Raw genomic sequence first — 25,828 nt, 5'->3', positions numbered from 1 at the left:
TCACACAGAGCGCAGACGGCTCTCCCAGTCTCTCACACAGCGCAGACGGCTCTCCCAGTCTCTCACACACAGTGCAGACGGCTCTCCCAGTCTCACACACAGAGCGCAGACGGCTCTCCCAGTCTCTCCCACACAGAGCGCAGCCGGCTCTCCCAGTCTCTCACACACACAGCGCAGACGGCTCTCCCAGTCTCTCTCACACACAGCGCAGACGGCTCTCCCAGTCTCTCACACACAGAGTGCAGACGGCTCTCCCAGTCTCTCACACAGAGCGCAGACGGCTCTCCCAGTCTCTCTCACACACAGCGCAGACGGCTCTCCCAGTCTCTCTCACACACAGCGCAGACGGCTCTCCCAGTCTCTCACACAGAGCGCAGACGGCTCTCCCAGTCTCTCACACACACAGAGCGCAGACGGCTCTCCCAGTCTCTCACACACACAGAGCGCAGACGGCTCTCCCAGTCTCTCACACACAAAGCGCAGACGGCTCTCCCAGTCTCACACACACAGAGCGCAGACGGCTCTCCCAGTCTCTCTCACACACAGCGCAGACGGCTCTCCCAGTCTCTCTCACACAGAGCGCAGACGGCTCTCCCAGTCTCTCTCACACAGAGCGCAGACGGCTCTCCCAGTCTCTCACACACAGCGCAGACGGCTCTCCCAGTCTCTCTCACACAGAGCGCAGACGGCTCTCCCAGTCTCTCTCACACACACAGCGCAGACGGCTCTCCCAGTCTCTCTCACACACACAGCGCAGACGGCTCTCCCAGTCTCTCACACACACAGCGCAGACGGCTCTCCCAGTCTCTCACACACACAGCGCAGACGGCTCTCCCAGTCTCTCTCACACACAGCGCAGACGGCTCTCCCAGTCTCTCTCACACACAGAGCGCAGACGGCTCTCCCAGTCTCTCACACAGAGCGCAGACGGCTCTCCCAGTCTCTCACACACACAGCGCAGACGGCTCTCCCAGTCTCTCACACAGCGCAGACGGCTCTCCCAGTCTCTCTCACACAGAGCGCAGACGGCTCTCCCAGTCTCTCACACACAGCGCAGACGGCTCTCCCAGTCTCACACACACAGCGCAGACGGCTCTCCCAGTCTCTCTCACACAGAGCGCAGACGGCTCTCCCAGTCTCTCTCACACAGAGCGCAGACGGCTCTCCCAGTCTCTCTCACACACACAGCGCAGACGGCTCTCCCAGTCTCTCTCACACAGAGCGCAGACGGCTCTCCCAGTCTCTCACACACAGAGCGCAGACGGCTCTCCCAGTCTCTCACACACACACAGCGCAGACGGCTCTCCCAGTCTCTCTCACACACAGAGCGCAGACGGCTCTCCCAGTCTCTCACACACACAGCGCAGACGGCTCTCCCAGTCTCTCTCACACAGAGCGCAGACGGCTCTCCCAGTCTCTCTCACACACACAGCGCAGACGGCTCTCCCAGTCTCTCTCACACACAGAGCGCAGACGGCTCTCCCAGTCTCTCACACACACAGCGCAGACGGCTCTCCCAGTCTCTCTCACACAGAGCGCAGACGGCTCTCCCAGTCTCTCTCACACACACAGCGCAGACGGCTCTCCCAGTCTCTCACACACAGAGCGCAGACGGCTCTCCCAGTCTCTCACACACACAGCGCAGACGGCTCTCCCAGTCTCTCTCACACAGAGCGCAGACGGCTCTCCCAGTCTCTCTCACACACACAGCGCAGACGGCTCTCCCAGTCTCTCTCACACAGCGCAGACGGCTCTCCCAGTCTCTCACACACACAGCGCAGACGGCTCTCCCAGTCTCTCTCACACACAGCGCAGACGGCTCTCCCAGTCTCTCTCACACACAGAGCGCAGACGGCTCTCCCAGTCTCTCACACAGAGCGCAGACGGCTCTCCCAGTCTCTCACACACACAGCGCAGACGGCTCTCCCAGTCTCTCACACAGCGCAGACGGCTCTCCCAGTCTCTCTCACACAGAGCGCAGACGGCTCTCCCAGTCTCACACACACAGCGCAGACGGCTCTCCCAGTCTCTCTCACACAGAGCGCAGACGGCTCTCCCAGTCTCTCTCACACAGAGCGCAGACGGCTCTCCCAGTCTCTCTCACACACACAGCGCAGACGGCTCTCCCAGTCTCTCTCACACACACAGCGCAGACGGCTCTCCCAGTCTCTCTCACACAGAGCGCAGACGGCTCTCCCAGTCTCTCACACACAGAGCGCAGACGGCTCTCCCAGTCTCTCTCACACAGAGCGCAGACGGCTCTCCCAGTCTCTCTCACACACAGAGCGCAGACGGCTCTCCCAGTCTCTCACACACACACAGCGCAGACGGCTCTCCCAGTCTCTCACACACACACAGCGCAGACGGCTCTCCCAGTCTCTCTCACACAGAGCGCAGACGGCTCTCCCAGTCTCTCACACACACAGCGCAGACGGCTCTCCCAGTCTCTCTCACACACACAGCGCAGACGGCTCTCCCAGTCTCTCTCACACAGAGCGCAGACGGCTCTCCCAGTCTCTCTCACACAGAGCGCAGACGGCTCTCCCAGTCTCTCTCACACACAGAGCGCAGACGGCTCTCCCAGTCTCTCACACACACACAGCGCAGACGGCTCTCCCAGTCTCTCTCTCTCACACACACACACACACACACACACACACGATGGCCTCTGAGAGGAAATGTTACAGTTTTATTAAATTCAGATATAAAAAATCCACACACATTCCCCCCAGCTAAGTGCCCCGTGAGCGACAGCCACTCGTACAGAGCACCCCCACTCTCGGAGCCCACTGTTAACTCACACCGAGGGGGGACCCCCGTGTGACATCACGCCCCAGGGCGGTCACTCCGTGGGCAGAGCCGGGAGGCCCGCGGTCCGGCTGGCTCCGAGGGGCGTGCCCCTGCTGTCCGGGAGCGCAGCTCACACAGGCCGGCCCCACTGGCCCTGGGGGTCCGAGCCCCGCTGGGGGTCCCTGCCGGGGGTCCCCGCTGGGGGTCCCTGCTGGGGGTCCCTGCCGGGGGTCACTGCCGAGCTCGGGCGAAGGCGTCGCGGAGCCAGGTGGAGTCCTCATACAGCCGCGGGTCACCCAGACACTCCGCTGTGCGCTTGTACAGGTAGTAGTACAGCACCGCCGCTGGGGGGACAGACAGACAGACAGGTAGTGGTACAGCACCGCCGCTGGGGGACAGACAGACAGACAGACAGACAGGTAGTAGTACAGCACAGCCGCTGGGGGACAGACAGACAGACAGACAGGTAGTAGTACAGCACCGCCACTGGGGGGACAGACAGACAGACAGACAGGTAGTAGTACAGCACCGCCGCTGGGGGACAGACAGACAGACAGACAGGTAGTAGTACAGCACCGCCGCTGGGGGACAGACAGACAGACAGACAGACAGACAGGTAGTAGTACAGCACAGCCGCTGGGGGACAGACAGACAGACAGACAGGTAGTAGTACAGCACCGCCGCTGGGGGACAGACAGACAGACAGACAGGTAGTGATACAGCACCGCCGCTGGGGGACAGACACACAGACAGACAGACAGACAGACAGACAGACAGACAGACAGACAGACAGACAGACAGACAGGTAGTGATACAGCACAGCCGCTGGGGGACAGACAGACAGACAGACAGACAGGTAGTGATACAGCACAGCCGCTGGGGGACAGACACACAGACAGACAGACAGACAGACAGACACACAGACAGGTAGTAGTACAGCACCGCCGCTGGGGGACAGACAGACAGACAGACAGACAGGTAGTAGTACAGCACCGCCGCTGGGGGGACAGACAGACAGACAGACAGACAGGTAGTAGTACAGCACCGCCGCTGGGGGACAGACAGACAGACAGGTAGTAGTACAGCACCGCCGCTGGGGGACAGACAGACAGACAGACAGGTAGTAGTACAGCACCGCCGCTGGGGGACAGACAGACAGACAGACAGGTAGTAGTACAGCACCGCCGCTGGGGGACAGACAGACAGACAGGTAGTGGTACAGCACCGCCGCTGGGGGACAGACAGACAGACAGACAGGTAGTAGTACAGCACCGCCGCTGGGGGACAGACAGACAGACAGGTAGTGGTACAGCACAGCCGCTTGGGGGACAGACAGACAGACAGACAGACAGGTAGTAGTACAGCACCGCCGCTGGGGGACAGACAGACAGACAGGTAGTAGTACAGCACAGCCGCTGGGGGGACAGACAGACAGACAGACAGACAGACAGACAGGTAGTAGTACAGCACCGCCGCTGGGGGGACAGACAGACAGACAGACAGGTAGTAGTACAGCACAGCCGCTGGGGGGACAGACAGACAGACAGGTAGTGGTACAGCACAGCCGCTGGGGGGACAGACAGACAGACAGACAGACAGACAGACAGACAGACAGACAGGTAGTAGTACAGCACAGCCGCTTGGGGGACAGGCAGGCAGACAGGCAGACAGGCAGGCAGGCAGGCAGGTAGGTAGGTAGGTAGTAGTACAGCACAGCTGGACCGAACTGGGAACTGGACCAAGACTAGGTCGCGTGTGGGCAGAGGGAGGGGTCAGTCCTGCAGAGTTCACAGGTGTCTCCAGTCAGGGGCTAAAGGTCACCGTCCCTCTGAAGTCCAGAGCCCAGTACCCGGTCCGGTCCGGTCCACGTGTGGGCAGAGGGAAGGCCCGTGAGACTCACCCAGCCTCTGGAACACGAACAGAGCCTGCAGTCCACCTGTCCACACGAACCGTCTGGAGTCCAGCCAGCGCAGGTTCTGCAGACAGACAGGGAGACAGGAGGATCAGCGCTCAGGGTCACGGTCAGCTGGCACAGACAGACAGACAGACCGCCCGCCACACAGGCGCACAGTACCAGTATCCAGCAGTGGAAGGCGATGCTGAGCCCCAGGTACAGAGCCGACAGCACCAGCAGGGCCCGGAAGCGCTCCAGCAGCAGAGACACCAGGCCCACCTGGAACACGAAGGTGTTGAACAGCATCAGCAGCACAATGATCATGTTGAACAGGATGGCGATGTCCTGGATACTGAGAGAGAGAGAGGGGTTAATACAGACACACTGACTGGACACTCCAGTACATTAACACTGCACTGAGAGAGAGAGGGGTTAATACAGACACACTGACTGGACACTCCAGTACATTAACACTGCACTGAGAGAGAGGGGTTAATACAGACACACTGACTGGACACTCCAGTACATTAACACTGCACTGAGAGAGAGAGGGGTTCATACAGACACACTGACTGGACACTCCAGTACATGAACACTGCACTGAGAGAGAGAGGGGTTAATACAGACACACTGACTGGACACTCCAGTACATTAACACTGCACTGAGAGAGAGAGGGGTTCATACAGACACACTGACTGGACACTCCAGTACATGAACACAGCACTGAGAGAGAGGGGTTAATACAGACACACTGACTGGACACTCCAGTACATTAACACTGCACTGAGAGAGAGGGGTTCATACAGACACACTGACTGGACACTCCAGTACATTAACACTGCACTGAGAGACAGGGGTTCATACAGACACACTGACTGGACACTCCAGTACACTAACACTGCACTGAGAGAGAGAGGGGTTAATACAGACACACTGACTGGACACTCCAGTACATTAACACTGCACTGAGAGAGAGAGGGGTTCATACAGACACACTGACTGGACACTCCAGTACATGAACACTGCACTGAGAGAGAGAGGGGTTAATACAGACACACTGACTGGACACTCCAGTACATTAACACTGCACTGAGAGAGAGAGGGGTTCATACAGACACACTGACTGGACACTCCAGTACATGAACACAGCACTGAGAGAGAGGGGTTAATACAGACACACTGACTGGACACTCCAGTACATTAACACTGCACTGAGAGAGAGGGGTTCATACAGACACACTGACTGGACACTCCAGTACATTAACACTGCACTGAGAGACAGGGGTTCATACAGACACACTGACTGGACACTCCAGTACACTAACACTGCACTGAGAGAGAGAGGGGTTAATACAGACACACTGACTGGACACTCCAGTACATTAACACTGCACTGAGAGAGAGGGGTTAATACACACACACTGACTGGACACTCCAGTACACTAACACTGCACTGAGAGAGAGAGGGGTCAATACAGACACACTGACTGGACACTCCAATACATTAACACTGCACTGAGAGAGAGAGGGGTCAATACAGACACACTGACTGGACACTCCAGTACATTAACACTGCACTGAGAGAGAGAGGGGTTCATACAGACACACTGACTGGACACTACAGTACATTAACACTGCACTGAGAGAGAGAGGGGTTCATACAGACACACTGACTGGACACTCCAGTACATTAACACTGCACTGAGAGACAGGGGTTCATACAGACACACTGACTGGACACTCCAGTACACTAACACTGCACTGAGAGAGAGAGGGGTTAATACAGACACACTGACTGGACACTCCAGTACATTAACACTGCACTGAGAGAGAGGGGTTAATACACACACACTGACTGGACACTCCAGTACACTAACACTGCACTGAGAGAGAGAGGGGTCAATACAGACACACTGACTGGACACTCCAGTACATTAACACTGCACTGAGAGAGAGAGGGGTTCATACAGACACACTGACTGGACACTCCAGTACATTAACACTGCACTGAGAGAGAGAGGGGTTAATACACACACACTGACTGGACACTCCAGTACATTAACACTGCACTGAGAGAGAGAGGGGTTAATACAGACACACTGACTGGACACTCCAGTACATTAACACTGCACTGAGAGAGAGAGAGGGGTTAATACAGACACACTGACTGGACACTCCAGTACATGAACACTGCACTGAGAGAGAGAGGGGTTAATACAGACGAATGACCCCCAGCTTCTCTCCCTGTCTGTGTGTCTCATGGAGAGCAAGCTGGGGTCTGCGAAAAAACGAATTCCTCATGCAAGACATTGTATACAGATAAGATAAGATCACTTTATTAGCCCTATACAATGTCTTGCATGAGGAATGTGTCTTTGCGCAGAGCCACCACACCGAGACTCAGTCCCCTCTCCCCTCCTCTGCCCACAGGGACCTACATGAACAGCACCAGCTGGATGACGGGGGCGGCCCTCAGCAGCTCGCTGAACGAGTTCACAAACAGGTCGTATCCCAGCAGCACCAGCTGCACAAGCAGCACCAGCGAGTAGTTACTGGTCTGCAGCATCCCGGGCCGGGCCTTCGGCAGAACCTCCACGCAGAGCACAGCACAGGGGTCCGGAGGCAGGGAGAGCAGACCAGTCCCAGACGGACCAGAAGCACCGTCACGCCAGGCCCTTCAGCACCAGGAAACGAGTCCGTGCAGCCCGGCTCGGTGCAGGAAAGGGGCCGATCCGGGCCCTGTTGTACGCCAAGCAGCCCGGGTCGGTGCCGGCTCGGACTGCAGAGGCAAGGGTACAGAGAGCCGTGGGCTGCTGGCCGGGGCGGGCCGGGTCGGACTGTGTGCCTCAGTGAGCCCGCAGTGCGCAGGCGAGACAGGGCGTTAGGAGTCCTGGGACAAAGAGGAGAGGCAAGTAAGCCGAGAAAGACAGTAAAACCACACACTGCGGTCAAACCCTGACCCCTCTTCGCTCAAACACCTCTCCTTTCCTCTCTCTTGCAATGCATGTTTGTACTGAGTAGAGCAGTGTGTCGTGTGTGCTCTGCAGTGTGACAGTAGTGTGACAGTAGTGTGAGAGCAGTGTGTGCTGTGCAGTGTGAGGGCAGTGTGAGAGCAGTGTGAGGGCAGTGTGAGGGCAGTGTGTGCTGTGCAGTGTGAGGGCAGTGTGTGCTGTGCAGTGTGAGAGCAGTGTGAGAGCAGTGTGAGAGCAGTGTGAGGGCAGCGTGAGGGCAGCGTGAGGGCAGTGTGAGGGCAGTGTGTGCTGTGCAGTGTGAGAGCAGTGTGTGCTGTGCAGTGTGAGAGCAGTGTGTGCTGGGCAGTGTGAGGGCAGTGTGTGCTGTGCAGTGTGAGAGCAGTGTGAGAGCAGTGTGAGGGCAGTGTGAGGGCAGTGTGTGCTGTGCAGTGTGAGAGCAGTGTGTGCTGAGCAGTGTGAGGGCAGTGTGTGCTGAGCAGTGTGTGCTGAGCAGTGTGAGAGCAGTGTGTGCTGTGCAGTGTGAGGGCAGTGTGTGCTGTGCAGTGTGAGAGCAGTGTGTGCTGTGCAGTGTGAGGGCAGTGTGTGCTGTGCAGTGTGAGAGCAGTGTGAGAGCAGTGTGAGAGCAGTGTGTGCTGTGCAGTGTGAGGGCAGTGTGTGCTGTGCAGTGTGAGGGCAGTGTGAGGGCAGTGTGAGAGCAGTGTGAGAGCAGTGTGAGGGCAGTGTGTGCTGGGCAGTGTGAGAGCAGTGTGTGCTGGGCAGTGTGAGGGCAGTGTGAGGGCAGTGTGTGCTGTGCAGTGTGAGAGCAGTGTGTGCTGTGCAGTGTGAGAGCAGTGTGTGCTGTGCAGTGTGAGAGCAGTGTGAGAGCAGTGTGTGCTGTGCAGTGTGAGGGCAGTGTGAGAGCAGTGTGTGCTGTGCAGTGTGAGAGCAGTGTGAGAGCATTGTGTGCTGTGCAGTGTTAGGGCAGTGTGAGAGCAGTGTGAGAGCAGTGTGAGAGCAGTGTGAGGGCAGTGTGTGCTGTGCAGTGTGAGAGCAGTGTGTGCTGTGCAGTGTGAGAGCAGTGTGAGAGCAGTGTGTGCTGTGCAGTGTGAGGGCAGTGTGAGGGCAGTGTGAGAGCAGTGTGAGAGCAGTGTGTGCTGTGCAGTGTGAGGGCAGTGTGTGCTGTGCAGTGTGAGAGCAGTGTGAGGGCAGTGTGTGCTGTGCAGTGTGAGGGCAGTGTGTGCTGTGCAGTGTGAGAGCAGTGTGAGAGCAGTGTGAGGGCAGTGTGAGGGCAGTGTGTGCTGTGCAGTGTGAGGGCAGTGTGTGCTGTGCAGTGTGAGGGCAGTGTGAGAGCAGTGTGAGAGCAGTGTGAGGGCAGTGTGTGCTGTGCAGTGTGAGAGCAGTGTGTGCTGTGCAGTGTGAGGGCAGTGCGAGAGCAGTGTGTGCTGTGCAGTGTGAGAGCAGTGTGTGCTGTGCAGTGTGAGGGCAGTGTGTGCTGTACAGTGTGAGAGCAGTGTGAGGGCAGTGTGTGCTGTGCAGTGTGAGAGCAGTGTGTGCTGTGCAGTGTGTGATGTGCAGTGTGAGGGCAGTGTGTGATGTGCAGTGTGAGGGCAGTGTGTGCAGTAGAGTGTGAGGGCAGTGTGAGAGCAGTGTGTGCTGTGCAGTGTGAGAGCAGTGTGTGCTGTGCAGTGTGAGGGTAGTGTGTGCTGTGCAGTGTGTGCTGTGCAGTGTGAGAGCAGTGTGTGCTGTGCAGTGTGAGGGCAGTGTGAGAGCAGTGTGTGCTGTGCAGTGTGAGAGCAGTGTGAGGGCAGTGTGAGGGCAGTGTGTGCTGTGCAGTGTGAGAGCAGTGTGTGCTGAGCAGTGTGAGGGCAGTGTGTGCTGAGCAGTGTGAGAGCAGTGTGTGCTGAGCAGTGTGAGAGCAGTGTGTGCTGTGCAGTGTGAGGGCAGTGTGTGCTGTGCAGTGTGAGAGCAGTGTGTGCTGTGCAGTGTGAGGGCAGTGTGTGCTGTGCAGTGTGAGAGCAGTGTGAGAGCAGTGTGTGCTGTGCAGTGTGAGGGCAGTGTGTGCTGTGCAGTGTGAGAGCAGTGTGAGGGCAGTGTGAGGGCAGTGTGAGAGCAGTGTGAGAGCAGTGTGAGGGCAGTGTGAGGGCAGTGTGTGCTGGGCAGTGTGAGAGCAGTGTGTGCTGGGCAGTGTGAGGGCAGTGTGAGGGCAGTGTGTGCTGTGCAGTGTGAGAGCAGTGTGTGCTGTGCAGTGTGAGAGCAGTGTGTGCTGTGCAGTGTGAGAGCAGTGTGAGAGCAGTGTGTGCTGTGCAGTGTGAGGGCAGTGTGAGAGCAGTGTGTGCTGTGCAGTGTGAGAGCAGTGTGAGAGCATTGTGTGCTGTGCAGTGTGAGGGCAGTGTGAGAGCAGTGTGAGAGCAGTGTGAGAGCAGTGTGTGCTGTGCAGTGTGAGGGCAGTGTGTGCTGTGCACTGTGAGGGCAGTGTGTGCTGTGCAGTGTGAGGGCAGTGTGAGAGCAGTGTGAGAGCAGTGTGAGGGCAGTGTGTGCTGTGCAGTGTGAGAGCAGTGTGTGCTGTGCAGTGTGAGAGCAGTGTGAGAGCAGTGTGTGCTGTGCAGTGTGAGGGCAGTGTGAGGGCAGTGTGAGAGCAGTGTGAGAGCAGTGTGTGCTGTGCAGTGTGAGGGCAGTGTGTGCTGTGCAGTGTGAGAGCAGTGTGAGGGCAGTGTGTGCTGTGCAGTGTGAGGGCAGTGTGTGCTGTGCAGTGTGAGAGCAGTGTGAGAGCAGTGTGAGGGCAGTGTGAGGGCAGTGTGTGCTGTGCAGTGTGAGGGCAGTGTGTGCTGTGCAGTGTGAGGGCAGTGTGAGAGCAGTGTGAGAGCAGTGTGAGGGCAGTGTGTGCTGTGCAGTGTGAGAGCAGTGTGTGCTGTGCAGTGTGAGGGCAGTGCGAGAGCAGTGTGTGCTGTGCAGTGTGAGAGCAGTGTGTGCTGTGCAGTGTGAGGGCAGTGTGTGCTATACAGTGTGAGAGCAGTGTGAGGGCAGTGTGTGCTGTGCAGTGTGAGAGCAGTGTGTGCTGTGCAGTGTGTGATGTGCAGTGTGAGGGCAGTGTGTGATGTGCAGTGTGAGGGCAGTGTGTGCAGTAGAGTGTGAGGGCAGTGTGAGAGCAGTGTGTGCTGTGCAGTGTGAGAGCAGTGTGTGCTGTGCAGTGTGAGGGCAGTGTGTGCTGTGCAGTGTGTGCTGTGCAGTGTGAGAGCAGTGTGTGCTGTGCAGTGTGAGGGCAGTGTGTGCTGTGCAGTGTGAGAGCAGTGTGTGCTGTGCAGTGTGAGAGCAGTGTGTGCTGTGCAGTGTGAGGGCAGTGTGTGCTGTGCAGTGTGTGCTGTGCAGTGTGAGGGCAGTGTGTGCTGTGCAGTGTGAGAGCAGTGTGAGGGCAGTGTGTGCTGTGCAGTGTGAGAGCAGTGTGAGGGCAGTGTGTGCTGTGCAGTGTGAGAGCAGTGTGTGCTGTGCAGTGTGTGATGTGCAGTGTGAAAGCAGTGTGTGCTGTGCAGTGTGAGGGCAGTGTGTGCTGTACAGTGTGAGGGCAGTGTAAGCGCAGTGTGTGCTGTGCAGTGTGAGAGCAGTGTGTGCTGTGCAGTGTGAGAGCAGTGTGAGGGCAGTGTGTGCTGTGCAGTGTGAGAGCAGTGTGAGGGCAGTGTGTGCTGTGCAGTGTGAGGGCAGTGTGAGAGCAGTGTGAGGGCAGTGTGTGCTGTGGAGTGTGAGAGCAGTGTGAGGGCAGTGTGAGAGCAGTGCGAGAGCAGTGTGTGCTGTGCAGTGTGAGGGCAGTGTGTGCTGTGCAGTGTGAGGGCAGTGTGTGCTGTGCAGTGTGAGGGCAGTGTGTGCTGTGCAGTGTGAGAGCAGTGTGTGCTGTGCAGTGTGAGAGCAGTGTGAGGGCAGTGTGTGCTGTGCAGTGTGAGAGCAGTGTGTGCTGTGCAGTGTGTGATGTGCAGTGTGAGGGCAGTGTGTGCTGTAGAGTGTGAGGGCAGTGTGAGAGCAGTGTGTGCTGTGCAGTGTGAGGGCAGTGTGAGGGCAGTGTGTGCTGTGCAGTGTGAGAGCAGTGTGAGGGCAGTGTGAGGGCAGTGTGAGAGCAGTGTGAGAGCAGTGTGTGCTGTGCAGTGTGAGAGCAGTGTGAGGGCAGTGTGAGAGCAGTGTGAGAGCAGTGTGTGCTGTGCAGTGTGAGGGCAGTGTGTGCTGTGCAGTGTGAGGGCAGTGTGAGGGCAGTGTGTGCTGTGCAGTGTGAGAGCAGTGTGTGCTGTGCAGTGTGAGAGCAGTGTGAGAGCAGTGTGTGCTGTGCAGTGTGAGAGCAGTGTAAGAGCAGTGTGTGCTGTGCAGTGTGAGAGCAGTGTGTGCTGTGCAGTGTGAGAGCAGTGTGTGCTGTGCAGTGTGAGGGCAGTGTGAGGGCAGTGTGTGCTGTGCAGTGTGAGAGCAGTGTGAGAGCAGTGTGTGCTGTGCAGTGTGAGAGCAGTGTAAGAGCAGTGTGTGCTGTGCAGTGTGCTGTGCAGTGTGAGAGCAGTGTGAGAGCAGTATGTACTGGGCAGTGTGAGGGCAGTGTGAGAGCAGTGTAAGAGCAGTGTAAGAGCAGTGTGTGCTGTGCAGTGTGAGAGCAGTGTGTGCTGTGCAGTGTGAGGGCAGTGTGTGCTGTGCAGTGTGAGGGCAGTGTGAGGGCAGTGTGAGAGCAGTGTGAGGGCAGTGTATGCTGTGCAGTGTGAGAGCAGTGTGAGGGCAGTGTGTGCTGTGCAGCGTGAGAGCAGTGTGAGAGCAGTGTGTGCTGTGCAGTGTGAGGGCAGTGTGTGCTGGGCAGTGTGAGGGCAGTGTGAGGGCAGTGTGTGCTGGGCAGTGTGAGAGCAGTGTGTGCTGGGCAGTGTGAGGGCAGTGTGTGCTGGGCAGTGTGAGGGCAGTGTGTGCTGTGCAGTGTGAGAGCAGTGTGTGCTGTGCAGTGTGAGAGCAGTGTGAGAGCAGTGTGTGCTGTGCAGTGTGAGGGCAGTGTGAGAGCAGTGTGTGCTGTGCAGTGTGAGAGCAGTGTGAGAGCATTGTGTGCTGTGCAGTGTGAGGGCAGTGTGAGAGCAGTGTGAGAGCAGTGTGTGCTGTGCAGTGTGAGGGCAGTGTGTGCTGTGCAGTGTGAGGGCAGTGTGTGCTGTGCAGTGTGAGGGCAGTGTGAGAGCAGTGTGAGAGCAGTGTGAGGGCAGTGTGAGGGCAGTGTGTGCTGTGCAGTGTGAGAGCAGTGTGTGCTGTGCAGTGTGAGAGCAGTGTGAGAGCAGTGTGTGCTGTGCAGTGTGAGGGCAGTGTGAGGGCAGTGTGAGAGCAGTGTGAGAGCAGTGTGTGCTGTGCAGTGTGAGGGCAGTGTGTGCTGTGCAGTGTGAGAGCAGTGTGAGGGCAGTGTGTGCTGTGCAGTGTGAGGGCAGTGTGTGCTGTGCAGTGTGAGAGCAGTGTGAGAGCAGTGTGAGGGCAGTGTGAGGGCAGTGTGTGCTGTGCAGTGTGAGGGCAGTGTGTGCTGTGCAGTGTGAGGGCAGTGTGAGAGCAGTGTGAGAGCAGTGTGAGGGCAGTGTGTGCTGTGCAGTGTGAGAGCAGTGTGTGCTGTGCAGTGTGAGGGCAGTGCGAGAGCAGTGTGTGCTGTGCAGTGTGAGAGCAGTGTGTGCTGTGCAGTGTGAGGGCAGTGTGTGCTGTACAGTGTGAGAGCAGTGTGAGGGCAGTGTGTGCTGTGCAGTGTGAGAGCAGTGTGTGCTGTGCAGTGTGTGATGTGCAGTGTGAGGGCAGTGTGTGATGTGCAGTGTGAGGGCAGTGTGTGCAGTAGAGTGTGAGGGCAGTGTGAGAGCAGTGTGTGCTGTGCAGTGTGAGAGCAGTGTGTGCTGTGCAGTGTGAGGGCAGTGTGTGCTGTGCAGTGTGTGCTGTGCAGTGTGAGAGCAGTGTGTGCTGTGCAGTGTGAGGGCAGTGTGTGCTGTGCAGTGTGAGAGCAGTGTGTGCTGTGCAGTGTGTGATGTGCAGTGTGAGAGCAGTGTGTGCTGTGCAGTGTGAGGGCAGTGTGTGCTGTGCAGTGTGAGAGCAGTGTGAGGGCAGTGTGAGAGCAGTGTGTGCTGTGCAGTGTGAGGGCAGTGTGTGCTGTGCAGTGTGAGAGCAGTGTGAGGGCAGTGTGTGCTGTGCAGTGTGAGAGCAGTGTGTGCTGTGCAGTGTGTGATGTGCAGTGTGAAAGCAGTGTGTGCTGTGCAGTGTGAGAGCAGTGTGTGCTGTGCAGTGTGAGGGCAGTGTGTGCTGTGCAGTGTGAGAGCAGTGTGTGCTGTGCAGTGTGTGATGTGCAGTGTGAGAGCAGTGTGTGCTGTGCAGTGTGAGGGCAGTGTGTGCTGTGCAGTGTGAGGGCAGTGTGTGCTGTGCAGTGTGAGGGCAGTGTGCGCTGTGCAGTGTGTGATGTGCAGTGTGAGAGCAGTGTGTGCTGTGCAGTGTGAGGGCAGTGTGAGGGCAGTGTGTGCTGTGCAGTGTGAGAGCAGTGTGAGAGCAGTGTGTGCTGTGCAGTGTGAGAGCAGTGTGAGAGCAGTGTGTGCTGTGCAGTGTGAGGGCAGTGTGTGCTGTGCAGTGTGAGAGCAGTGTGTGCTGTGCAGTGTGAGAGCAGTGTGAGAGCAGTGTGTGCTGTGCAGTGTGAGGGCAGTGTGAGAGCAGTGTGTGCTGTGCAGTGTGAGGGCAGTGTGTGCTGTGCAGTGTGAGGGCAGTGTGTGCTGTGCAGTGTGAGGGCAGTGTGAGGGCAGTGTGTGCTGTGCAGTGTGAGGGCAGTGTGTGCTGTGCAGTGTGAGGGCAGTGTGTGCTGTGCAGTGTGAGAGCAGTGTGTGCTGTGCAGTGTGAGAGCAGTGTGTGCTGTGCAGTGTGAGAGCAGTGTGAGAGCAGTGTGTGCTGTGCAGTGTGAGGGCAGTGTGAGAGCAGTGTGTGCTGTGCAGTGTGAGGGCAGTGTGAGAGCAGTGTGAGAGCAGTGTGAGGGCAGTGTGAGGGCAGTGTGTGCTGTGCAGTGTGAGAGCAGTGTGAGAGCAGTGTGAGAGCAGTGTGAGGGCAGTGTGTGCTGTGCAGTGTGAGAGCAGTGTGAGGGCAGTGTGAGGGCAGTGTGTGCTCTGTGGGCTCCCCTGAGCCTCCCCCGGGGGCAGGTCTCCACAGTTACCCCTCCGGCAGGCCTGCGGCGCTGCACTGGTGGTCATAGCGACGCAGCTCCCTGGGGTTCAGCGCCACTCCAGCGCTGCACTCGAGCCCGACCCGGCCCAGTCCCCACCTCCACCCCCAGCGCCCTGCAGTGGAACTGCTGTCTACCGCCTCTAACAGCACACTCGTCCCGTTCCCGACTATAACTGTCCCCCCACACTCGTCCCCTTCCTGACTATAACTGTCCCCCACACTCGTCCCCTTCATGACTATAACTGTCCCCCCACACTCGTCCCGTTCCCGACTATAACTGTCCCCCACACTCGTCCCCTTCCCGACTATAACTGTCCCCCCACACTCGTCCCCTTCCCGACTATAACTGTCCCCCACACTCGTCCCCTTCATGACTATAACTGTCCCCCACACTCGTCCCCTTCATGACTATAACTGTCCCCCCACACTCGTCCCCTTCATGACTATAACTGTCCCCCCACACTCGTCCCCTTCCTGACTATAACTGTCCCCCACACTCGTCCCCTTCCTGACTATAACTGTCCCCCCACACTCGTCCCCTTCATGACTATAACTGTCCCCCACACTGTCCCCTTCCTGACTATAACTGTCCCACCACACTCGTCCCCTTCCTGACTATAACTGTCCCCCCACACTCGTCCCCTTCCTGACTATAACTGTCCCCCCACACTCGTCCCCTTCCTGACTATAACTGTCCCCCACACTCGTCCCCTTCCTGACTATAACTGTCCCCCACACTCGTCCCCTTCCTGACTATAACTGTCCCCCCACACTCGTCCCCTTCCTGACTATAACTGTCCCCCCACACTCGTCCCCTTCCCGACTATAACTGTGCCCCACACTCGTCCCGTTCCTGACTATAACTGTCCCCCACACTCGTCCCCTTCCCGACTATAACTGTCCCCCCACACTCGTCCCCTTCCTGACTATAACTGTCCCCCACACTCGTCCCCTTCCTGACTATAACTGTCCCCCACACTCGTCCCCTTCCTGACTATAACTGTCCCCCCACACTCGTCCCCTTCCTGACTATAACTGTCCCCCCACACTCGTCCCCTTCCTGACTATAACTGTCTCCCCACACTCGTCCCCTTCCTGACTATAACTTTCCCTCCACACTCGTCCCCTTCCTGACTATAACTGTCCCCCCACACTCGTCCCCTTCCTGACTATAACTGTCCCCCCACACTCGTCCCCTTCATGACTATAACTGTCCCCCCACACTCGTCCCCTTCCTGACTATAACTGTCCCCCACACTCGTCCCGTTCCTGACTATAACTGTCCCCCCACACTCGTCCCCTTCCTGACTATAACTGTCCCCCCACACTCGTCCCCTTCCTGACTATAACTGTCCCCCTACACTCGTCCCCTTCATGACTATAACTGTCCCCCCACACTCGTCCCCTTCCTGACTATAACTGTCCCCCCACACTCGTCCCCTTCCTGACTATAACTGTCCCCCACACTGTCCCCTTCCTGACTATAACTGTCCCTCCACACTCGTCCCCTTCCTGACTATAACTGTCCCCCACACTCGTCCCCTTCCTGACTATAACTGTCCCCCCACACTCGTCCCCTTCATGACTATAACTGTCCCCCCACACTCGTCCCCTTCCCGACTATAACTGTCCCCCACACTCGTCCCGTTCCCGACTATAACTGTCCCCCCACACTCGTCCCCTTCCCGACTATAACTGTGCCCCACACTCGTCCCCTTCCTGACTATAACTGTCCCCCCACACTCGTCCCCTTCATGACTATAACTGTCCCCCCACACTCGTCCCCTTCCTGACTATAACTGTCCCCCACACTCGTCCCCTTCCTGACTATAACTGTCCCCCCACACTCGTCCCCTTCATGACTATAACTGTCCCCCACACTGTCCCCTTCCTGACTATAACTGTCCCACCACACTCGTCCCCTTCCTGACTATAACTGTCCCCCCACACTCGTCCCCTTCCTGACTATAACTGTCCCCCCACACTCGTCCCCTTCCTGACTATAACTGTCCCCCACACTCGTCCCCTTCCTGACTATAACTGTCCCCCACACTCGTCCCCTTCCTGACTATAACTGTCCCCCCACACTCGTCCCCTTCCTGACTATAACTGTCCCCCCACACTCGTCCCCTTCCCGACTATAACTGTGCCCCACACTCGTCCCGTTCCCGACTATAACTGTCCCCCACACTCGTCCCCTTCCCGACTATAACTGTCCCCCCACACTCGTCCCCTTCCTGACTATAACTGTCCCCCACACTCGTCCCCTTCCTGACTATAACTGTCCCCCACACTCGTCCCCTTCCTGACTATAACTGTCCCCCCACACTCGTCCCCTTCCTGACTATAACTGTCTCCCCACACTCGTCCCCTTCCTGACTATAACTGTCCCCCCACACTCGTCCCCTTCATGACTATAACTGTCCCCCCACACTCGTCCCCTTCCTGACTATAACTGTCCCCCCACACTCGTCCCCTTCCCGACTATAACTGTGCCCCACACTCGTCCCCTTCCTGACTATAACTGTCCCCCACACTCGTCCCCTTCCTGACTATAACTGTCCCTCCACACTCGTCCCCTTCCTGACTATAACTGTCCCCCCACACTCGTCCCCTTCCTGACTATAACTGTCCCCCACACTCGTCCCCTTCCTGACTATAACTGTCCCCCCACACTCGTCCCCTTCATGACTATAACTGTCCCTCCACACTCGTCCCCTTCCTGACTATAACTGTCCCCCACACTCGTCCCCTTCCTGACTATAACTGTCCCCCCACACTCGTCCCCTTCATGACTATAACTGTCCCCCCACACTCGTCCCGTTCCTGACTATAACTGTCCCCTCACACTCGTCCCCTTCCTGACTATAACTGTCCCCCACACTCGTCCCCTTCCTGACTATAACTGTCCCCCACACTCGTCCCCTTCCTGACTATAACTGTCCCCCCACACTCGTCCCCTTCATGACTATAACTGTCCCCCCACACTCGTCCCGTTCCCGACTATAACTGTCCCCCCACACTCGTCCCCTTCCCGACTATAACTGTGCCCCACACTCGTCCCGTTCCCGACTATAACTGTCCCCCCACACTCGTCCCCTTCCTGACTATAACTGTCCCCCACACTCGTCCCCTTCATGACTATAACTGTCCCCCCACACTCGTCCCGTTCCCGACTATAACTGTCCCCCACACTCGTCCCCTTCCCGACTATAACTGTCCCCCCACACTCGTCCCCTTCCCGACTATAACTGTCCCCCACACTCGTCCCCTTCATGACTATAACTGTCCCCCACACTCGTCCCCTTCATGACTATAACTGTCCCCCCACACTCGTCCCCTTCATGACTATAACTGTCCCCCCACACTCGTCCCCTTCCTGACTATAACTGTCCCCCCACACTCGTCCCCTTCATGACTATAACTGTCCCCCTACACTCGTCCCCTTCCTGACTATAACTGTCCCCCCACACTCGTCCCCTTCATGACTATAACTGTCCCCCACACTGTCCCCTTCCTGACTATAACTGTCCCACCACACTCGTCCCCTTCCTGACTATAACTGTCCCCCCACACTCGTCCCCTTCCTGACTATAACTGTCCCCCCACACTCGTCCCCTTCCTGACTATAACTGTCCCCCACACTCGTCCCCTTCCTGACTATAACTGTCCCCCACACTCGTCCCCTTCCTGACTATAACTGTCCCCCCACACTCGTCCCCTTCCTGACTATAACTGTCCCCCCACACTCGTCCCCTTCCCGACTATAACTGTGCCCCACACTCGTCCCGTTCCCGACTATAACTGTCCCCCACACTCGTCCCCTTCCCGACTATAACTGTCCCCCCACACTCGTCCCCTTCCCGACTATAACTGTCCCCCCACACTCGTCCCCTTCCTGACTATAACTGTCCCCCACACTCGTCCCCTTCCTGACTATAACTGTCCCCCACACTCGTCCCCTTCCTGACTATAACTGTCCCCCCACACTCGTCCCCTTCATGACTATAACTGTCCCCCCACACTCGTCCCCTTCCTGACTATAACTGTCTCCCCACACTCGTCCCCTTCCTGACTATAACTGTCCCCCCACACTCGTCCCCTTCATGACTATAACTTTCCCCCCACACTCGTCCCCTTCCTGACTATAACTGTCCCCCCACACTCGTCCCCTTCCTGACTATAACTGTCCCCCCACACTCGTCCCCTTCATGACTATAACTGTCCCCCCACACTCGTCCCCTTCCTGACTATAACTGTCCCCCACACTCGTCCCGTTCCTGACTATAACTGTCCCCCCACACTCGTCCCCTTCCTGACTATAACTGTCCCCCCACACTCGTCCCCCTCCTGACTATAACTGTCCCCCTACACTCGTCCCCTTCCTGACTATAACTGTCCCCCTACACTCGTCCCCTTCCTGACTATAACTGTCCCCCCACACTCGTCCCCTTCCTGACTATAACTGTCCCCCACACTGTCCCCTTCCTGACTATAACTGTCCCTCCACACTCGTCCCCTTCCTGACTATAACTGTCCCCCACACTCGTCCCCTTCCTGACTATAACTGTCCCCCCACACTCGTCCCCTTCATGACTATAACTGTCCCCCCACACTCGTCCCCTTCCTGACTATAACTGTCCCCCTACACTCGTCCCCTTCCTGACTATAACTGTCCCTCCACACTCGTCCCCTTCCTGACTATAACTGTCCCCCACACTCGTCCCCTTCCTGACTATAACTGTCCCCCCACACTCGTCCCCTTCATGACTATAACTGTCCCCCCACACTCGTCCCGTTCCTGACTATAACTGTCCCCTCACACTCGTCCCCTTCCTGACTATAACTGTCCCCCACACTCGTCCCCTTCCTGACTATAACTGTCCCCCACACTCGTCCCCTTCCTGACTATAACTGTCCCCCCACACTCGTCCCCTTCATGACTATAACTGTCCCTCCACACTCGTCCCCTTCCTGACTATAACTGTCCCCCCACACTCGTCCCCTTCCTGACTATAACTGTCCCCCACACTCGTCCCCTTCATGACTATAACTGTCCCCCCACACTCGTCCCGTTCCCGACTATAACTGTCCCCCACACTCGTCCCCTTCCCGACTATAACTGTCCCCCCACACTCGTCCCCTTCCCGACTATAACTGTCCCCCACACTCGTCCCCTTCATGACTATAACTGTCCCCCCACACTCGTCCCCTTCATGACTATAACTGTCCCCCCACACTCGTCCCCTTCCTGACTATAACTGTCCCCCACACTCGTCCCCTTCCTGACTATAACTGTCCCCCCACACTCGTCCCCTTCCTGACTATAACTGTCCCCCCACACTCGTCCCCTTCCTGACTATAACTGTCCCCCACACTCGTCCCCTTCCTGACTATAACTGTCCCCCCACACTCGTCCCCTTCCTGACTATAACTGTCCCCCCACACTCGTCCCCTTCCTGACTATAACTGTCCCCCCACACTCGTCCCCTTCCTGACTATAACTGTCCCCCCACACTCGTCCCCTTCATGACTATAACTGTCCCCCACACTGTCCCCTTCCTGACTATAACTGTCCCTCCACACTCGTCCCCTTCCTGACTATAACTGTCCCCCACACTCGTCCCCTTCCTGACTATAACTGTCCCCCCACACTCGTCCCCTTCATGACTATAACTGTCCCCCTACACTCGTCCCCTTCCTGACTATAACTGTCCCCCCACACTCGTCCCCTTCATGACTATAACTGTCCCCCTACACTCGTCCCCTTCCTGACTATAACTGTCCCTCCACACTCGTCCCCTTCCTGACTATAACTGTCCCCCACACTCGTCCCCTTCCTGACTATAACTGTCCCCCCACACTTGTCCCCTTCATGACTATAACTGTCCCCCCACACTCGTCCCGTTCCTGACTATAACTGTCCCCTCACACTCGTCCCCTTCCTGACTATAACTGTCCCCCCACACTCGTCCCGTTCCTGACTATAACTGTCCCCCCACACTCGTCCCGTTCCTGACTATAACTGTCCCCTCACACTCGTCCCCTTCCTGACTATAACTGTCCCCCACACTCGTCCCCTTCCTGACTATAACTGTCCCCTCACACTCGTCCCCTTCATGACTATAACTGTCCCCCCACACTCGTCCCGTTCCTGACTATAACTGTCCCCCACACTCGTCCCCTTCATGACTATAACTGTCCCTCCTACAGCAGCAGACCCGCATACTCACAGCTCACTGCAGACACTCGGCCTACAGCTCCCAGCCCTGTTCTCCCGCTGCCGGGGCTGTTCCTATAACAGTGCTGAGGAGTCACTAACAACAACAACAACAACAGTACTACAGCCGGGCGAGAGCGACTCCGTCTTCGCCCTCCACACTAAGCCTCTTACCGTCACACAACCGCAGCGAGGGGGAATCGCGGCGCCGCTGGCGAGCTGGCCGTGCCGACAGCATCCTCCCGTCCTGCGGCCGCGGCCCCGCCTGTGTTTGCGTCGCTAACGGGGAGACGTGGGAGCTGCTGTGGGCCCGGGGTGTCGTGGGGATCGTCCCGGCTCGGTCGCGCCTGTGAGCCCGGCTGCTGCTGCCTCCCGGTCTCCCCTGGCAACGCGCGCTGCCCCGCTACCGTAGCGCGCCTCGTATACGCGCACCTCGTCGCCCGCCGCCGACCGCTCGCCGTTCTCCGCTATGTCTGGGATCGACGGGTGTTTGCGAACAGAAGTTTAGAAATGTTCCCACTTTAAGAGCAATTTGCGGAATATATGTATACATCAAACAGCCACTTAAAAATCACCATTAATTTTGACACATCAAAAAAGAAGACTATTTTTTATTAAAGAATATTGAACAACGTAATAAATTCAAGAAAACCTCTGGGAAGTTTTCTTCTATTCTTGCATATTCTTGATATCCCTAGTATAGTTCGCTTTAATACCTAGCACTTTTTTACAAGTATAGAGCAGGATAGTTCGTTGACGGCGTGCACTAAGCGTGGCAGCCGTTTTGGGAAATGAGCTTCTTTCGGTCCTTTACGGTAAATAATATTCTAATACGTGCTGTGGTTGAGGTGTGTAGGAGTCCGAGCAGCGCCGCCTAGTGGCCCGAAGGACTGGCCGGCGTCTGGCAGCACGAATCTACAGGTTAGATTCAATTCAATTCAGTTCAAGGTGCTTTATTAGCATGACCGATGGGTACAATCAGTGTTGCCAAAGCAAATGAAAGTAATGATATTTACATTAAGCAAAACAAAAAACAGAAGTAAAATAAAATCTACAGACATTTACAACAAAGACATATTATAAAATATTGACATGTTAGATCTCAGTGAACCTTCAGTTCAAAGAGCTGTATCGGTAACTGGGATTAATTACAATGTTAGCGACAAATTAACAAAACAAAAAAATATAATAAGAAGAACAAGAAAATGAAGAAAGTTCTTATATTATTATTATTATTATTATTATTATTATTATTATTATTATGATTATTATTATTATTAATAATAATATTAATAATAATAATAACAACAACAACAGTAATGATGATAATAATTACGAAAAATTAAAAAATGCGGTGCTTTTATTTTCACGTAAAAGTGGCTAACAGACAGTATTACGGACTCTGCGATACACCTAGACAACAATGTATCTACCATCACAAACACTGCTCACCCGCTCTGGCAGTTTTACTGACCAAGTGCCGCCCCTTCTCTCTGCCGAGGGAATTTACAGCTGTTCTTATCACGGCCGTCTACACCCCCCTGACGCTAATGGCAGAGGAGCGCTGGTGCTGTGGTACCGCACACTGCCAGAAACCAACAGGAACCCGCACATCCCGACGCAACCTTGATCCTCGCCGGTGACTTTCATCACACAAATCTCAACTCCGTTCTCCCGAAATACCATCAGCCTGTCTCCTTCCCAACGAGAGGAGAGAACACTGTGGAGCACGTTTACACCAAGACGTTTACACCAGTGTGGAAACTCAGACCACATCCCTCTGTTTCTCCTCCTGGCATACAGACAACGGCACGGGCGAGTGAAACCAGCGCTCAGGACAGCGAAAGTGTGGCCTGAAGGAGCTGAATCAGTCCTGCGGGACTGGTCCGAAAGCACTGACTGGGATCACACACCGACATATAGGATTATGCATGATCAGTCACTAGCTACATCAGGGCATGTGCTGACGATGTTACACTCACAAAAGAAATAAGAACTTTTCCTCACCAGAAACAGTGAACAGTGAGGTCCACATCCTAATCAAAGCAGAGGATGCAGCATTCAAAACGGGCAATAAATCAGAGCTAAGGTCAGCCAGGATCAATCTAAACAATGGTATTAAACATGCAGAAAACACACTCAAACAGGAATCAGAGGAACACTTCAGCACCAATGACCCCAGGTGCATGTGGCAAGGTATACAGGCCCTCACAGACTACAAGAGGAAGAACGTCTGTGCACCTGCCCATGATGCCTCCCTGCCTAACGAGCTCCACACCTTCTATGCTGGGTTTGAAGCCAACAACACAGAACCAGTCATCAGAAGTGCACCCTCTGCAGCTGACCAGCTGCTCTTGCTGTCTGCAGGTGAGGAGATCTCCACTAAGAGTGAACACACACAAGGCTGCAGGACCTGACGACATACCCAGTCGCGTCCTCAGAGCCTGCGCCCATCAACTGGCGGGTGTATTCACAGACATTTTCAACATGTCTCTGGCCCAAGCCGTAGTCCCCACCTGCTTCAACACAACCACCATCATCCCAGTACCGAAGAAGACCCCAGTGACATGTCTTAATGACTACCGACCGCTGGCACTAACACCTGTCATCATGAAGTGCTTCGAGAGGCTGGTCATGAAGCACATTAAGGACACCATTCCGAACACACTGGACCTGTTCCAATTCACCTCCCGGCCCAACAGATCCACAGGTGACACAGTCTCCATTGCCACACACACGGCCCTATCCCATCTGGACAAAAATAACACATACGCAGGACTTATAATAATAATAATAATCATTGCTTACACTTATATAGCACTTTTCTGGACACTCCACTCAAAGCGCTTTACAGGTAATGGGGATCCCCTCCACCACCACCAGTGTGCAGCCCCACCTGTATGATGCAACGGCAGCCATAGTGCGCCAGAACGCTCCCCACACACCAGCTCTCAGTGGGGAGGAGAGCAGAGTAATGTAGCCAATTCATAGAGGGGGATTATTAGGAGGCCATGACTGGAATAGTAGTGAGTTGCAACCATGTCACTCTGCAACTCACAACTGGCAACACACTGAAGCTCAGCAGGTGTGAGCCTGGTCAGTACCTGGATGGGAGACTCCTGGGAAAAACTAAGGTTGCTGCTGGAAGAGGTGTTAGTGGGGCCAGCAGGGGGCGCTAACTCTGCGGCTCATGTGGGTCCTAATGCCCCAGTGTAGTGACGGGGACACTGTACTGTAAACAGGCACCGTCCTTCAGATGAGACGTAAAACCAAGGTCCTGACTCTCTGTGGTCATTAAAAATCCCAGGGCGTCTCTCAAGAAGAGTAGGGGTGTAACCCCAGCGTCCTGGCCAAATTTCCCATGGGCCCTTACCAGTCATGGCCTCCTAATAATCCCCATCTATGAACTGGCTTCATCACTCTGCTCTCCTCCCCACTGAGAGCTGGTGTGTGTGAGAGGACTGGAGCATCATCCAGGGGGGGCTGCACACTGGTGGGGGTGGAGGGGATCCCCATGACCTGTGAAGAGCTCTGAGTGGAGTGTCCAGAAAAGCGCTATATAAGTGTGAGGGATTATAATTATTATTACCATCTGAACCTCACAGTGCCTTCTCTCTTACCAAAAACCCAAACACACATTGAAATCTACCTCTGCCTCACATGTCAAGCAGCTCTCTCCCCATCATTTCTATCCTTTATTTCATTCTGTTGATGTATGAGTTTGCACAACGGATGTTGTTTTGCACATTAGCTGATACCTGTTGTTGTTTTGCACACTGCCTGTTGTCTTTCTTTTCTTATACAATTGTATTGATGTTGTTTTTTTGTACTACTTATCTTCTGAGAGCTAGCTAAGTAGCATTTCGTATTCCATATACCTGTGTGTGAGTATAACGACAATAAACTTGAACTTGAATAATAATTCTAATGATGATGATGATGTTTATTATTATTATTCAGAGCGGATTAATAAATAATCTCTTGCTCTGGAATGCATGTTGCACATAGAACCAGTCGGGTAAATATATAAACTGGAGTTTAGACAGAGGCTGTTTGTGTGACGTCGTTGTTGTCACAGTGGAGAGTTACTCAGGTAACCCTGCTCATGCGAGTCACCCTCACAGCGCCGGACTCCGACGTGTGTGTGTGTATCTGTGTGTGTATCTGTGTGTACGGCACATACTTGCCAATGTGTGTGTGTATTAGCGTTAGGGCGTGTATCAGTGTGTATATCTATGTGTGTATCAATGTGTGTAGCAATGTTTGTTTATCAGTGTGTATCAATGTGTGTATCAGTGGATGTATTAATGTGCGTGTTTCAGTGTGTGTGTCAGTGTGTGTTTGTATCAGTGTGTGTATCACTGTGTGTGTATGAATGTGTGTTTGTATCAGTGCTTGTCAGTGTGCGTATTAGTGTGTGTGTGTGTCAGTGTGTGTATCAGTGTGTGTAGTAGTGTGTGTGTCAATGTGTGTGAGTATCGGTGTGTGTATCACTGTGTGTGTATGAATGTGTGTTTGTATCAGTGCTTGTCAGTGTGCGTATTAGTGTGTGTGTGTGTCAGTGTGTGTATCAGTGTTTGTATTAGTGTGTGTGTCAATGTGTGTGAGTATCGGTGTGTGTATCACTGTGTGTGTATGAATGTGTGTTTGCATCAGTGCATGACAGTGTGTGTATCAGTGTGTGGAAGAGAGATAAAGTCCCCACACGTGAGTTCGCACGACACAGCGCCAGCTGAGCTGTCCCGGACCGGGGCGAGGCATGGGCGGGGCGGAGGGAGTGGCAGGGGCGGGGCGGAGAGGGGGGCGGGGCC

General features: G+C 55.6%; 1 protein-coding gene across 1 annotated transcript; it reads right to left on the bottom strand.

The window, feature by feature from the left end:
* Positions 1 to 2,669: 2,669 nt before the first annotated feature.
* tmem138 (transmembrane protein 138) lies at positions 2,670 to 21,766 on the bottom strand. Its single transcript, XM_088611411.1, has 5 exons — positions 21,192 to 21,766; positions 7,124 to 7,575; positions 4,865 to 5,036; positions 4,691 to 4,766; positions 2,670 to 3,134 (listed from the first exon to the last, which is right to left on the bottom strand). The coding sequence occupies exons 2-5, from the start codon at positions 7,249 to 7,251 to the stop codon at positions 3,022 to 3,024; spliced, it is 489 nt and encodes a 162-aa protein (XP_088467537.1). The 5' UTR covers positions 7,252 to 7,575; positions 21,192 to 21,766; the 3' UTR covers positions 2,670 to 3,021.
* Between the last annotated feature and the right edge of the window lie 4,062 nt (positions 21,767 to 25,828).

Source organism: Lepisosteus platostomus, chromosome 18 (assembly GCF_059453375.1).
Source record: "Lepisosteus platostomus isolate fLepPlt1 chromosome 18, fLepPlt1.hap1, whole genome shotgun sequence".
In the NCBI taxonomy this organism is placed as follows: domain Eukaryota; kingdom Metazoa; phylum Chordata; class Actinopteri; order Semionotiformes; family Lepisosteidae; genus Lepisosteus; species Lepisosteus platostomus.
This window is presented reverse-complemented; position numbering and strand designations above follow the sequence as displayed.

Bases quoted from the DNA above. Each gene is read 5' to 3' on its own strand.
- tmem138 (XM_088611411.1), bottom strand. From the start codon at position 7,251: ATGCTGCAGACCAGTAACTACTCGCTGGTGCTGCTTGTGCAGCTGGTG. The intron at 5,037-7,123 runs GTAGGTCCCTGT...TCTCTCTCTCAG, and splicing joins ATCCAGCTGGTGCTGTTCAT to TATCCAGGACATCGCCATCC. The intron at 4,767-4,864 runs GTACTGTGCGCC...GTCTGTCTGCAG, and splicing joins CCTTCCACTGCTGGATACTG to AACCTGCGCTGGCTGGACTC.